This window comes from Mastigoproctus giganteus, chromosome 5 (assembly GCF_048544385.1).
Source record: "Mastigoproctus giganteus isolate SK-2022 chromosome 5, ASM4854438v1, whole genome shotgun sequence".
Lineage (NCBI taxonomy): Eukaryota > Metazoa > Arthropoda > Arachnida > Uropygi > Thelyphonidae > Mastigoproctus > Mastigoproctus giganteus.
In genome coordinates this window covers 208,302,231-208,316,022 of record NC_143579.1, presented here as the reverse complement: position 1 = coordinate 208,316,022, position 13,792 = coordinate 208,302,231, and the positions used below count along the sequence as shown (strand labels likewise).

Sequence of the window (13,792 nt, the reverse complement as noted above, 5' to 3'; positions counted from 1 at the left end):
GTTGCTGTATCTGCGCAATGAGAGTCAGTTTTAGAGTGGTACGTTGCTTTAACTGCTGACACGAATACGTTACATAATACAAAGGGTACTAGGAAAGTTTTGCAATATGACGCAACAATGAATCACAGAAAGCTGCTTGTTGCTGCATGTTGAGACATGTTCATACGTGCATAGTAGCCGCCGCGCCAAGTCGATGAGCTCAGTTATTCATTAGTAGTGAGAGTGTAAAGTGCTTGCGATGCCATCGTGGTCACGAAATGAGATAAGGACAGTTTTGCGGTATAATTTCGTGCGTGGTTTAACCATAGACCAGTGCTTAGAAGAAACGACTCTTGCACTAGATGATGATTGTCCACATCGTACAACGATATTCAGGTGGTATAGAGAATTCCAAAGGGGAAATTTCACTCTGGAGGATTCTGAGAGGCCGGGAAGGCCACGAGCGTCAGTTACGGAGGAAAACGTTACTGCTGTGAGGAAAATGCTTGACGAAAACAGGCGAGTGACCTACCAACAGATAGAGGATACTTTGGGCCTAAATGCACCAGCAATTCGTTCGATTCTGCAAGATCATTTGCACGTGAAGAAACTTTGTTCTCTCTGGGTGCCGCATCAACTGACTGAAGAGCAGATGACACGACGTGTGACTTGGTGCCGGGAGATGTTAAAAAAGTTTGATAAGGGACAATCTGGGGGTATGTGAACAACATCGTGACAGGTGACGAGACTTGGCTGTACTATTACGATCTGCCGACCAAGGCCCAAAACAAAGTTTGGGTCTTTGATGATGACGACACACCCGTAATTGTCAGAAAATCCCGATCTGTAAAGAAGAAAATGATAGCTGTATTTTTCAAATCGAGTGGAATTGTGGAACGTGTCGTTTTGGACACGCAGAAGACAGTCACAGCTAAGTGGTATACTGAACAATGCCTGCCTAAAGTCATTGGAACTATGAAGAACCTGCGGCCAAAGTCAAGAATGGACACCTGGTACCTCCATCACGATAATGCTGCAGCTCACCGCGCCAAAACCTGCACCGAATATTTGACCACGACAGGACTGAAACTTCTCGAGCACCCTCCCTACAGGCCAGACCTTGCTCCCTGCGACTTTGCACTGTTCCCGCATGTGAAAATGAAGCTAAAAGGGAGGCGGTTTTCCAGTGATGAGGACCTTCTACGGGCTTGGGACAACGAGTGTGCTTTACTCCCTAGTGAAACTTGGCAGAACTGGTTTAAAGATTGGTTTCGGAGGATGGAGAGGTGTATTGAATGTAGAGGAAATTACTTTGAAAAAATTAAATAAACAAAGCTGTATTGCAAAACTTTCCTAGTACCCTTTGTATTTAATCATTTGTTGCATCAGTTGTTATAAATACAAAATAAATAGAAATGGAAATCAGTAATAAATACAAAATAAACAATATAAATATAAATCAGTAATAAATACAAAAAGGTATTTATTTTTATTTTTACAATGTTTTTGTGGCAGTTCCATTGCTCAATGGCCCCCTTATAGCACCAGCCACCAACGATTGGGACTTCTTAATATCATTATCTATCATATGTTGAAAGAAATTACTATATGTGAAATCTTAAGGATGGCAGAGTAAAACACTTATACAGCCGAATTTTACAGCTATAAGAGCTTATAAATAAAACATATGGATAACGTTTCACGTTAAAAGTATTATCATGAAAAGTCAATATATATATATATATATATATATATTGATGTTTCTTAATAATGTGTGATAAGTCAAGCAGAGTCAACTGATAAGCACTACGTTTACAAAAAAAAAAACAAACTTACCTGGAAGTCACGTGCTCGCGATTCTCATGCGCACTGGGCAGCCTCACGTATCACATTACCACTGCAACAGTACGCTGTCTTTTTATTTTTTAAAATCTGATCAACCTACCTTAGTTGCCTTGGTTCGAAATCGAAGAGCACAACTGTATTATGAAATGGGAATAATAACACATTTATTTATGTTGTCTTCATGGTTAAAAAATTAGTACTGTATAGAATTTTAAATAAAAATAAAAAAAGATTGAAGAACATTCATTTTTGTTGCAATAAACCAATTTTTGATGTCGCCTCTGGCTCAGAGTGGGCCATCATTTGAAGTAAAAATATTTACATGTTTTATTGCGAAAAAAATATATATGACAATGAGGACCGATCTTAGCTGGATCCGTGCCTGGTTCGTATAGTTAATTGCGGTTCTTTCCAGGCAGTATACGCGGGGCTCAGTATGGACCAGAGCGAACTGAAACATTGTTCCATTTGTTATACGCATGGGTAATGTTATGTATGCACTTGTTAAAATGAAGATAGTTTAACGAACGTTCCGATTTGTAAAATTTTACATTTCAAACTCTGATTAAACTCATCAACACCAGTCCATAGATTAGTAAGAACAAATAGTCGACTTCCATAAACCAGTGGGTAGCACAAAATAGGTCTATTCCAATTAGATCGCGTTTCACTCTCACCACATACATCGACTAGCTTTCGTAGAAATGTTACTCCTTTGTTTCGAAAACACTCGATTAATCTGTTGATTTAAAATTTAATTATTAAAAGTATGTGGTATATTTTTTCTTGCTCAGTACTAACCGAAATGGAATCATTAGTTTTATTCATGGGGAGGTCTCATAAATTTATTTATTATGATGGTCATGATATCACAGTGTGCAAACCCCTGCCGTTATTCATTTTATTATCTAATAATGTACAGTACTTGGTAAAAGGATATACAGTAAATAAAATGGTTTGTTCTATTTATGCAATAAATGCATATCTCCAATAAATCGCATCATTCAGGGGAGGAGTTTCATCGATGAATATCACCTGCCACTACGTATACCATCATGTTTGCAGTTCCTCCCCTTGCTTCAGTCGTTTGTTTTGAGCCTTTGTTGTCCAGTGTTTTTGTGATGCGTCGCAATTAACTATATTCGAGAGCACAGAAAACGCGTGTACATTAAATATTACGTGAAAGTCAGAATATTTAATTTTGATATTAAGTGTGATTTTTGACTTATCACTAGCATTTTCAGATGTAATACTGAACGTGTTCGGGATTTTGAGTCTGTGTTCAGCCATTTTAATACTTCTTAAAAACGCCACCCATAGTCCACGTGACTTTTCCCCCCCTGTTCTTTAAAAAAAATTAAAAAAATAAAAAAAATACGAAAAGGAAAAAAAAACTGAAGACAGAAATAATTAAACAAAATGCAATGAAACTTTTTGTGATTCCAAAAATTGAATTTGAGAGAAGCATCAACAGGAATGGTGGAGTAAGTATGTATGTGCTGAAGGAGCCTACTTTGAGGAGGATTGTTCCCATCCCTGCAAACACACTGTTAGTTTTCACAGCCGAAACCAAACCATAACCAGGCGGTCCAGTGCCTCGGTCTGAATAAAAATTTTGGGGTCCCTGCCTCGCCCATTAATAAATAAATAAATTAACAATGAATAAATAATGAAATACTGTAAATGCGTGTTGAGTTCACTCATTTTGCGGTATTTATTTTAAAATTAAAAAAAAGGAGAAAAAGAATTATTTTTAAATTCAGTGTTTTTGTGCCACCTGTTTTAATGCTGCAGTGAAGAGAAAATCCGTGAACAAGGTTGCAACTAAGGCCAGGCAAGTGGGTACCGCTTGCCTGGCCTTAGTTGCAACCTTGTTCATGGATTTTCTCTTTATTTTTTGATTATTCGTAACAGGGTTGGTCTAGCGTTGTGGCACTTGAGGCAAAACCTTGTAACGATGCCTAATTTATATTGTATCTTAACACGCATGTGTTAAGATACGATATAAATTGTAGTAGCACATCTAGCAGTGCCTATTTTAGGATTTGGGCGCCTCCGTAGCCAGGTGGGAAGGAGCAGCAGTGCGTAGCACACGCTTCTTGATTAGATTGGGGTTCGAACCCGTCACCACCAAATACGGAGGATGCGGAAAGTTCAGGGAATGACCACCGCATATTCCCGGAGCAATATGCCTTAGTTGCTAATGCTCCTAAAAACCAAATAACAACAACAGCTTTAGGCAGTGCCTGTGGCAAGTGTCTCATTTTCGCACTCTTAGCTCTGGCCCTGATTCGTAAACACAAATGCAACATGTAAAAGATATTTCTTGGCTAAATGTTTAAAAGTATGAAGGAATTTTTTATGCATGAATAATGCGCGCGCGCGCACACACACACATCATTTTTACTACCAAGATAGTTTTAATGCATTGTTTGATACTCATAGGCATTTAGCCAAGAAATATCTTTTAGATTAAACCATGCACAGCATCAGGCATCTTCATATTGTGGAGTTATACAGTACTTCATAACTGGGTTGTCATTATTGCAACAACAGGGTACCTGCCCACCCATCAGTGAGGAGCCAACATGCTCCGAAATGGTGCTGTCCAGGAGGGTCTTGATTGGGGCCCTTTTTACCGTGATTAGGTAACAACAGTCTTCTCTAATGGGGGAGCATTGCCTATTTGGGGATTTATGAGTGGTTAGTTAGTTCAGTGAGTGAGTGTGATGAGTAACTGTTCCTTTCCTCTTTCAACAACATTTCTTCTTCTTCCTCTCCTATCACTTTCCTACACCTTTTTTGCTTTCCTAAGTCTAATAGGGACAGTATGTGAATAACACAGCATCTTATCCCATACCATTTTTCAAACGGTGCCATCTGGGTGGTGGTATCCGCCAAGAATAAGTAACATTAGTCTTCTCCATAGGTGAAGCGTTATTTATTCGAGGTAGTGCAATGCCATGGAAACTCGTTGTAAAGGTATTCACAATATGAGATACAATCAAACAATGCATTAAAACTACCTTGGTAGTAGAAATGATGTGTGTTTATTACCTGTGCATAAATAAATTCCTTCACAAATACAACATCTCCTATATTTGGGGTTGGGGACACTAAGAGAGAAAGAAGTAAGGGCCGTATAGTGCTTGGTAGGATGGTGCATATGTATAAAGACAAGAATATTTGCCGAGAAAAGGCTGGATTTAGCGGTGCACAGCAGTGCACCTGTCCAAGGTTACATTGGGTTCCCAGATCACTGGAATCATTGTAATAGTCAAGTTTTGTTGCTCTACATGTTTAAATGCAACAAGATCCTTAGACCACCTAAATGAAGTGTGCACTGAATGGATGTATCATATTCATATTGAACAGCATCGCGATAGTGTCGTTTATAGGTTGTTTACAAGTGGGTACGCCTTCCGATTGATTATTGCAAGTAGCAGTGATTGACATGCCTAGCCCACTATGGTTAGTCTTTGTTAGGGTGTTTATATCCCCTTGCCGCTCTTTTAAAATCAGGAACTTGTTTTCCGATTGATTGTTGCGACTAGCAGTGATTGACATGCCTAGCCCATTATGGTTAGTTAGGGTGTTTATACCCCCTTGCTGCTGTTTTAAAATCGGAAAAAGAGTTCCTGATTTTAAAACAGCAACGGGTGGTATAAACACCGTAACAAAATGGGCTAGGCATGTTAATCACTGCTACTTGCAATGATCAATCAGAAGGGATACTGGCTTGTAAAATATTAACCTGTTTATATAGCACTATTTAATTATACTATGTTATAATTGTTTTTGTTGCAAAGCAACTAAGGCCATGAAATGTCAACGTATTGCTCATAAATTATTTGTATTCAATTGTGAATTTGCGTGTTTTTTATTGTGAGTTTTGGTGTATGAAAAACCTGATTTTCTATAGCTATGTAAACCTTGGTCCTGAGACTGACTAATTTGTTCAGCGCATGAAAAATTTGTGCCATCTTGATTTGATTTGATTTAATTTGAACCTCTCGTTATAATGTGTCCCACTTTTGTTAATATAAAATTGGGACGCCTGCAAAAAAAAAGTGGAAAATTATGGCTGTTAGTATTAGTCATATAGTGCAAGGAAGCCACAAGCTTTTATAATTATTATTAGCCATATAGTGCAAGGAAGCCCGAGGCTTTTGCTGCACCAGCCAAAAAACAAAAAAAATTCTGAGTTACCCTGAGAGAGAGAGAGACAGAGAGAGAGAGTGCGAGAGAGTGAAGGTAATCACCAAGAAAAAGAATGATGACTCACCAGATGTTGAACCCTTGACTTTTGCTGCACTAGCCAAAAAATAAATAAGTAAAAAAAAAAAAAAAAAAATGAGAAAAAAAAAAACTAGGTGGCTTCCCTCTTCGCATTAAGTAGCTAACCAACTTACCTTTAAATTTCCCCTAAGCAGTCAGCTCCACTACCTATTGAGGTAACTTATTCCAGTAATTAAAAACTTGCTGAAATATAATAGCTTGAATTAAAACTTCCTATAATGTAGTCTAAATCTATTCTCATGTAATTTAAATTTACAGCTCCTTCTTCTGGAACCATTTTACCATTTCACTTTAACTGCACTGTTTCAGTAGTCCAAATTTTATTTTCTGTAGAAAAAATGCATTCAGTAGCAGCATTAGTTCCTGGTAGGCATAATACTTACTACACTATCTGCTTTGAGAGATACTCAGGGATCTGTTGCCAATTTGTTAATAAGAGGCTTGCTTAAGAAAAATTTCAGCTCAGGGCAATCCCTTATTAAAATAGTCTGTTAAATTTTATCCAAGTAATTTTTTTTTTAACAAGGAGCTTGGATAATCCCAAAAACTTAACAAGGGGACTCATGTTAGCCCCTTAGACCCCTAGAGACACTTCATTTTTTGAAAAATGCAAAACTACGTTCACCGACCTCGTACCAATTGACATGACTTTGTTATTCAATTCTGCAATTCATAATATCAATTCTGCAATTCAAAAATATGCAGTTGTCTAAACCATAAATGAATAAACACCACTGTACACTATATGAACTACCCATGCAGAAATGAGTGTGTACTTGAATTGCAAATAAATAATTTAAAAAATTGAATTAACAAAAAAGTACAAAGTACCAAATTCAAAATGATACTACTTTTCATGTATAGGCAAGGTTGTAAGTGAAAGTGGGACATTTTATTAGTGAGGACATAATATTCAAGTTTTTAAATATTATGTTTTTATGTGTTTAATATACACTGATTCATTCTTGTTATTTTTTACAATTTATCAAAAAACTTGTTTTGCAAATTGGTGTGGGCAGTAGGACAAAAATAGTTGAAAAGTGGGTCAAATTGGGCACTGTACATTCATTATGATCGTGACATTGGTTAGTGCAGCAGTGTTATTTTTTAAAATTTGGTTTGTAATTAATTAGTAAATTACCATTTTTATTCATTTATGCATTAATTTGCAGTTAATTTTATGCTTTGGAAATTTGTGAAATAATGAGCACTTAAACTTGCATGGAGTTCAATCTGCCTTTAATTTCTTGAAGAATTACAGATTATTCTCTAATGTTTCATGGTACTTCCTGTACCACATCTTTAATGACTGTGTGAGTGGGCTCAAGATTATGTTAGAAGGGGAGACAGGGCCTGATAAATATACATTTTAAAAAAATATGAAAACCTTGAACCACCTACACATTAAGATGCTCACAAAGGTTAGCTGCCAAACAAACATTTAATCCAACAGCATCCAAATCCCTACTCTCATTCTAAATACTGTCACCCTCAGTGACAAAGAGGAATTAAGACTCCTTAACTGGAGTCTTAATTCCAAACTTTCCTAGTTTAAGAGTACAGTACAGAACATATAAATATAATGAATTATGAACTGTCTTTGGCATGAAAGGCTGATGGTGTTGCAAGGACATCATTACAGGAGTGTCAGTATTCATAGTTATCCATTTACTTAAGATTAATTAATTTTATTAATCTTATTAACCAAATTAATAATTAATGTAAAATTATTTAAAACTGTTAAAACTTAATTCTTTACCTGATGTTTGCTAATAGATGTTTGTTGACTAATTCAAGACTAAACCTTAACCTTAACAAATAAGAAATGCTTAATCAAATTAAAGTGTAATAACATGTAATCAAAATTAATAACTTTATGGAAATCAGATCACCATAATTTACCAGTTCTGCTGTCTTTACAGTAACTGAAGAAGTGGTACAGGAAATACCACAGAACATTGTTGTTATTTGGTTTTTAGGAGCATTAGCAACTAAGGCCATATTGCTCCGAGAATATGCGGTGGTCATTCCCTGACCTTTCTACATCCTCCATATTTGGTGGTGACGGGCTTGAACCCCGGTCTAATCAAGAAGCGTGTGCTACACACTGCTGCTCCTTCCCACCTGGCTACGGAGGCGCTCTACCCCCCCACCACAGAACATCTGAGAATAATCTGTAATTCTTTAAGAAATTAAAGCAGATTACACTACACAGGTTTAAGTGCTTAGTATTTCACCAATTTCCAGCTCTTGATATACCTGTGCACCATGCTGCTAAAAAAGATCTAATTTTTTTTATACTATTTTTAAAATTTTTAAAAACAGCTGCACATTCTGGTTGTCTGATTATCTAATGCATAGGTGAAGGCAAAGCACAGGGGGGGGGGATTAAGCCCCCAAGAAAATTTTTTTTTCCATATTATCTAAGTGTACTGTACTGTTGACAGGGTTCCTGCAAGTGGGTAGGAGGAGAGGTAAGCATCCGCTTATGGGCGGCAATTGGCGCCAAAAATTTTTTTTGATATTGTTTTCTAATTGGTTAATGCTTACATTTAGGGTGGCAAATTTTATTTTGCTTACTGGCAATACATAGAAAGTTTGGCATCTAGAAAATTTGGTCAGATGGGCTAAGAAGTGGCAACTGAAGTTTAATATCGACAAATGCAAAGTACTGCATATGGGTAGAAGTAACGCTAGAGGAACATACCAACTGTGTGGTACTACACTTAGGGTGGTAGAAAATGAAAAAGACCTGGGAGTAATTGTGCAGTCAGATATGAAGTTTTCTGAGCAATGCAGACAGGCTGCAAGAGCAGGTCATGGGGTTTTGTCAGTGATGTACAGGAATTTTGCTAGCAGAGAAAAGGAAGTGATTATCCCTTTGTATAAGGCAATGGACAGGCCACACCTTGGGTAATGCGTATAGGTCTGGAGGCCTCATTTTAGGAAGGATGTAGATTTGCTTGAGCGTGTACAGAGAAGGGCAACAAGATTGGTGAGGGGAATGAAGGGTTCCTCTTACCAAGAGAGAGGCTTAAGTTCTGAAAATTGCAGCAGCTGGAGACCAGGTATCTGCGAGGTGATCTGATTGAGGTGTACAAGGCCTTGAATGGGTTGAGCACAGTGAATTTTGATTGGATTCTTCCACTTGCTTAGATTACAAACCTAACGGGGCATAAATTCAAATTGGGGAAAGACAGTTGTAGAATCGATGTGTGGAAATATGCCTTTAGCTAGCAGGTGGTTAATTGCCAGAACAAACTTCCATTTGTCATTGTGGAAGTTTATAGCTTAAATAAATTCAAGGAGGAACTGGACAAACTTTTAGAGGGAACGGTTGTGAAATATTTTTTTTTTTTTGGCTGATGCTACATAAACTCACATGCTTGCTTTCTTCCATTACATGCCTCTATTACTATTGGAACACAGTGCTACTGACTGTTGACACCTATAAAAGCTGCCAACGTGGTATGAACATGCCTCTCCTCCCTCTGAAACAGGTGTGCTGCTATCCAGTGTATAGTAGTTTTGTACATATTCCATTTGGAGAGATTTTCTCATAGATTCAAATCCAGTTAAAGGCTGGTGACTAAACTACCATACCACTAGGTCCACCAAATGGAGGAGTGGATGAAGGCAGTTGGTTTGGTTATTTAAGAGGAAGGGGGTGTTACTGTGCATGAATATCATAGGGGGCAGACATTTTCACCAATAGACGTATTTTCACCAATGTTCAAAACCTCTTCATTTCAGGTGAACCTAGTTTTCATATTTTTTTAGTGTACTTCATGTATGTAACTCACAAGACTATACAAATTCCATTAGCAGTAGTGACAAACTTTTTTCAGACCAGTGGCAAAATACTATTTTCATGGCCAAAAAAAAAAAAAATAAATAAATAAAAATAAATTTACAAATAAATAGTTATTGCTTTGTATGATGTAGGTACATATGAATCAAAATAGATGTATAGTAAAGTATAATATATTCAAATATAAACTTAATTAGGAACAAAATCATCATTAGACAAAGGTATAAAAATTAAAAGAATAAACAAAATCATCAGAGAAATAAAACAATCTTAAATATAATTTGATCACAAGGCCCCCTGTAGACTTTAAGCCAAGGCAGGGGATGCTATTTGTTTGATTGCTGTGCCAAAAGTGGCATAACTATTGTGCCACCAGGTTCACTGTTGCAGGAGATGAGGTAGATAACAGTATTATTTGGTATAATTGTTAAAGAGTAGGGGGGACTAATTTTAAAATCTTATGGAGGAGATCAGAATTGGTAGTGAACAGGGCTATGCCTCCTGGCTAGCCCCATCTGTAAGTTGTGTGCCAGTAAAGTCATCCTGATATAATATGCAAATGCAGAGGTTTTCACTCTTTATATGACTATAGAATCTTTTACAAATCTAAAACTTCCATGGAATCCTTCAAATCTAAATACAAATTAAATTTAAAAAAAAATTTATGATAAAAAATTAACTGAATATTTTGAGAAAATTGTTCTGTGGAACATGCTTTGAAAACCATTGCTGTAGACAGTTCTGTATTGTGGACATTTCTTAATTCTTGGTAAAATATTGGAACATATCTCAGAAACCCTGATTATAGATTTCCCTCTACATTTTCTGTCCCTTTTTTCATTATAAACTAAACACAAGCATAACAAAGATTGTAAAATCCTGCCTTCTCTCTCTCTCTCTCTCTCTCTCTCACACACACACACACACACACACACACACTAAAATTCTCATAGAACTCAACAAGCTCTGATATGGAACACAGCTTGAAAACCTTTCATATATATAAATTGATCAATAATAATAAATTGACATAATGTATGAAATTTTATAAATAATTTCACAGATTTATTGTTTGTATTTTTCTTTAGGTGGGAAAGAGCCAAATGTAACTGAATATGCTTCTGTTTGGAAATGACCTTGTAACTATTATTATCATCTAATCATCTTTTAAGTATGCTGTTATGTGATAAAATATTAGAATCATGATTGCAAACAACATAGATAAGGGTAAGTTTGGATATCATTACATTTAAATTTTTTAAGTAAGTGTTTGTAACTTTTTGTATTATTATAACTTTATTACTGTGTTTAAATGTTGTGATTTTCCTTCTGTGATTTTGTTGCTACGCTATGTTCTAAATTTGAAATTAAAGATGGAAATGACAATAATCATAAAATTTAAAATTTTTAATCTCTCTCTCTCTCTCTCTCTCTCTCTCTCTCTCTCTCTCTCTCTCTCTCTCTCTGTGGGTGTGTGCGTGTGGGTGTGTATAATGTGATGCATACAAAGTATACTACATTATAGCATTTTACAAGGTCTTTAGAAAAAGATTATTTTCAGGATATCTATTTCGTATAGTTGGAGGGAGGTGGGAGACCTCAGATTCAGAACTGTGTCAAGATTTCTAAGTGCTTGGATGCAAACAAGAAAATGTCACCAACCTCCTCTAAATATGGAAAAGTCTGTGTTCATTTTCCTACTCCTCTGATGCATGGATGCGATGCAGACACCTCCAACTTTCCATGTTAACACTGTCAAGAAACATTTTTGAACTTCCCATTGAAAAAGACAAAATGACCCCTATATGCCTATTAGTACAGCCACTCCCCGGCTTACATAATCCCCACTTATGGAAATTCGACTTTACATAAGTTTTTGCCAGCCAGTGCAAACTTTAAAAAATCATGAAAATGTATTTTGTATCTCATAGGAATAAATGGAGATATCGTGAAAATATCATAATGTGAACCCAATAACACATTGGTGTTTTTTTTTTTTTTTTTTTGTAATTCATTCCAAGACCTCGGAAGTTGAAATTTTCGCTATACAACTAAGCTATTTACTCTCTAAAAGGTAATTTTTATAATGGAAATTGCACTACACTTTCATTGCTATCATATGTTTTGTTAGAAGAATCAATTTTGAATGCCTTTGCGATATTTTTCTAAAACACATTTCTGGAGGTCACTACCATAAAATGATAAAACAATAAAAATAATTTGCACTTTTTGGTTTATTGGGCTTTTCTGTTAGCGCAATCTATTATAAATGGGTAGTAAACTTTATCTTATTGCACTTGCAATAATACCAATAGCTGGAATTCTGTGGGTTTTTACGTTATGGTATTATGGTGAAATGAGTTCCCCTTCACTGAAATCTTCAATCATATAAAAATGTAAATAAATTTTCAGAATCTTCTCTTCATTCCTATTTACTTATTACAATGGTGAAGGGAAAGGCATCAATGGAAAGTGCAAGTGCTGGCACTGCTAGGAAACGAAACAAAATTGATTTAGAAATGAAGTTGATTAATTAAGAATTACGAAGCAGGATAAAGTTTGTCATCTATTGCATGGAATTATGTATCGCTGCTTCAACAGTGAATACTATTTTAAGAAACTATGCGTATAAAAGAACATGTTAAAAGATTAAAGCATTTAAGATCAACAGTGATCACAAAACAGCATTGAGGTGCTATATCGAAGATGGAAAGCTATTAATAATATGGATGGAAAATCAGATTCAGAAGCAAGTGCCCCTGAGTCCAATGGCCATTCAAGCAAAGCAAGAAGTATTTATGAAGATATTAAGGATAAGTACGGCAAACCCCAAGCCAAGTTTGTGGCAAGCAGTGGATGGTTTTATAGGTTCAAGCATCGCGCTGGTTTTCAAACTATTAAAGTATGCAGTGAAGTTGCCAGTGCCGATTCTGCAGCTGCAGAGAAATTTTGTGATGTGTTGAAAAAAACCCTTCTAAATCAACACATCCCTCAACTTCCACAGCAGTGTGCTTATCAGCTGGACAGTTAATTCTGGCAACGATACTCGAAAGGCAAAACTTGCTGACGTTATGCCTGTCTCCTCTCTCTTTTTGTAATTTTATAATTTTGAAATTTTGTACACTTTTTTTGTAATTTTTCAATTGCATGAGATAAAAAAATTGAATAAATAATTCTATTTACATGTTCATCGAACATTTCTTTTTTTTGCTTCAAATTTGCAAGTGCTGCATAAGCATTTAGGGAAATTCAGACTTACGTAGAGTTCCATGGAACTCAACCCTTTTGTATATCGGGGAGTGGCTGTATTAGCTTGGCTAATGATGGATTAATTGTCCTAGTAGATCTGCAATATATATACATATTTAATTTTAATTCTGAATCAATTATATAAACTTTTCTGTATCACAATATGTCAAACCTGTATAAGAGGCACTCTTTTAATGTCTGTTTTTTAAAGTTTATTAATGGTGATGTTGATTGATTTTATTATTAAGATGATAGATTTTATCATTAAGATTTAACTTTAATTTTGTGTCTTCAGTGTTTTATCTGATTATATCTTGAAATTAATAATTCAGTATGTGATAATTCATTTATGTTGGTTATCACATGTATACATCTGATCCTTATTAGAGTTAGCAGTCCTGTTTGGTTGGTTAAATAAAGAAAACAACCACAAAAAATATAAAATGATTAGGACACCATTGACCTCATCACTTCACTACCTCTTCACACAAAAAACAATTTTTCAATAACCATTTGAAATGGTCTAAGATTCATTTTCCTTTGCAGACCAAAGAAATTCTCTAGAAAGACTTTTTTCATTCAGGGCTCTCGTTAACCAGTCTCAGGTGT

The 13,792-nt window shown here is 35.8% G+C and overlaps 1 protein-coding gene across 1 annotated transcript in view; it reads left to right on the top strand.

Moving 5' to 3' along the window:
• LOC150086046 (uncharacterized) overlaps positions 1-13,792 on the top strand; it is a 195,246-nt gene that overhangs the window by 76,528 nt on the left and 104,926 nt on the right. The window contains exon 2 of the mRNA XM_090374343.1: positions 11,023-11,161. Coding sequence (XP_090230469.1) covers positions 11,137-11,161 — 25 coding nt within the window. The 5' untranslated portion in view covers positions 11,023-11,136. The remainder of the gene's footprint in view (positions 1-11,022; positions 11,162-13,792) is intronic.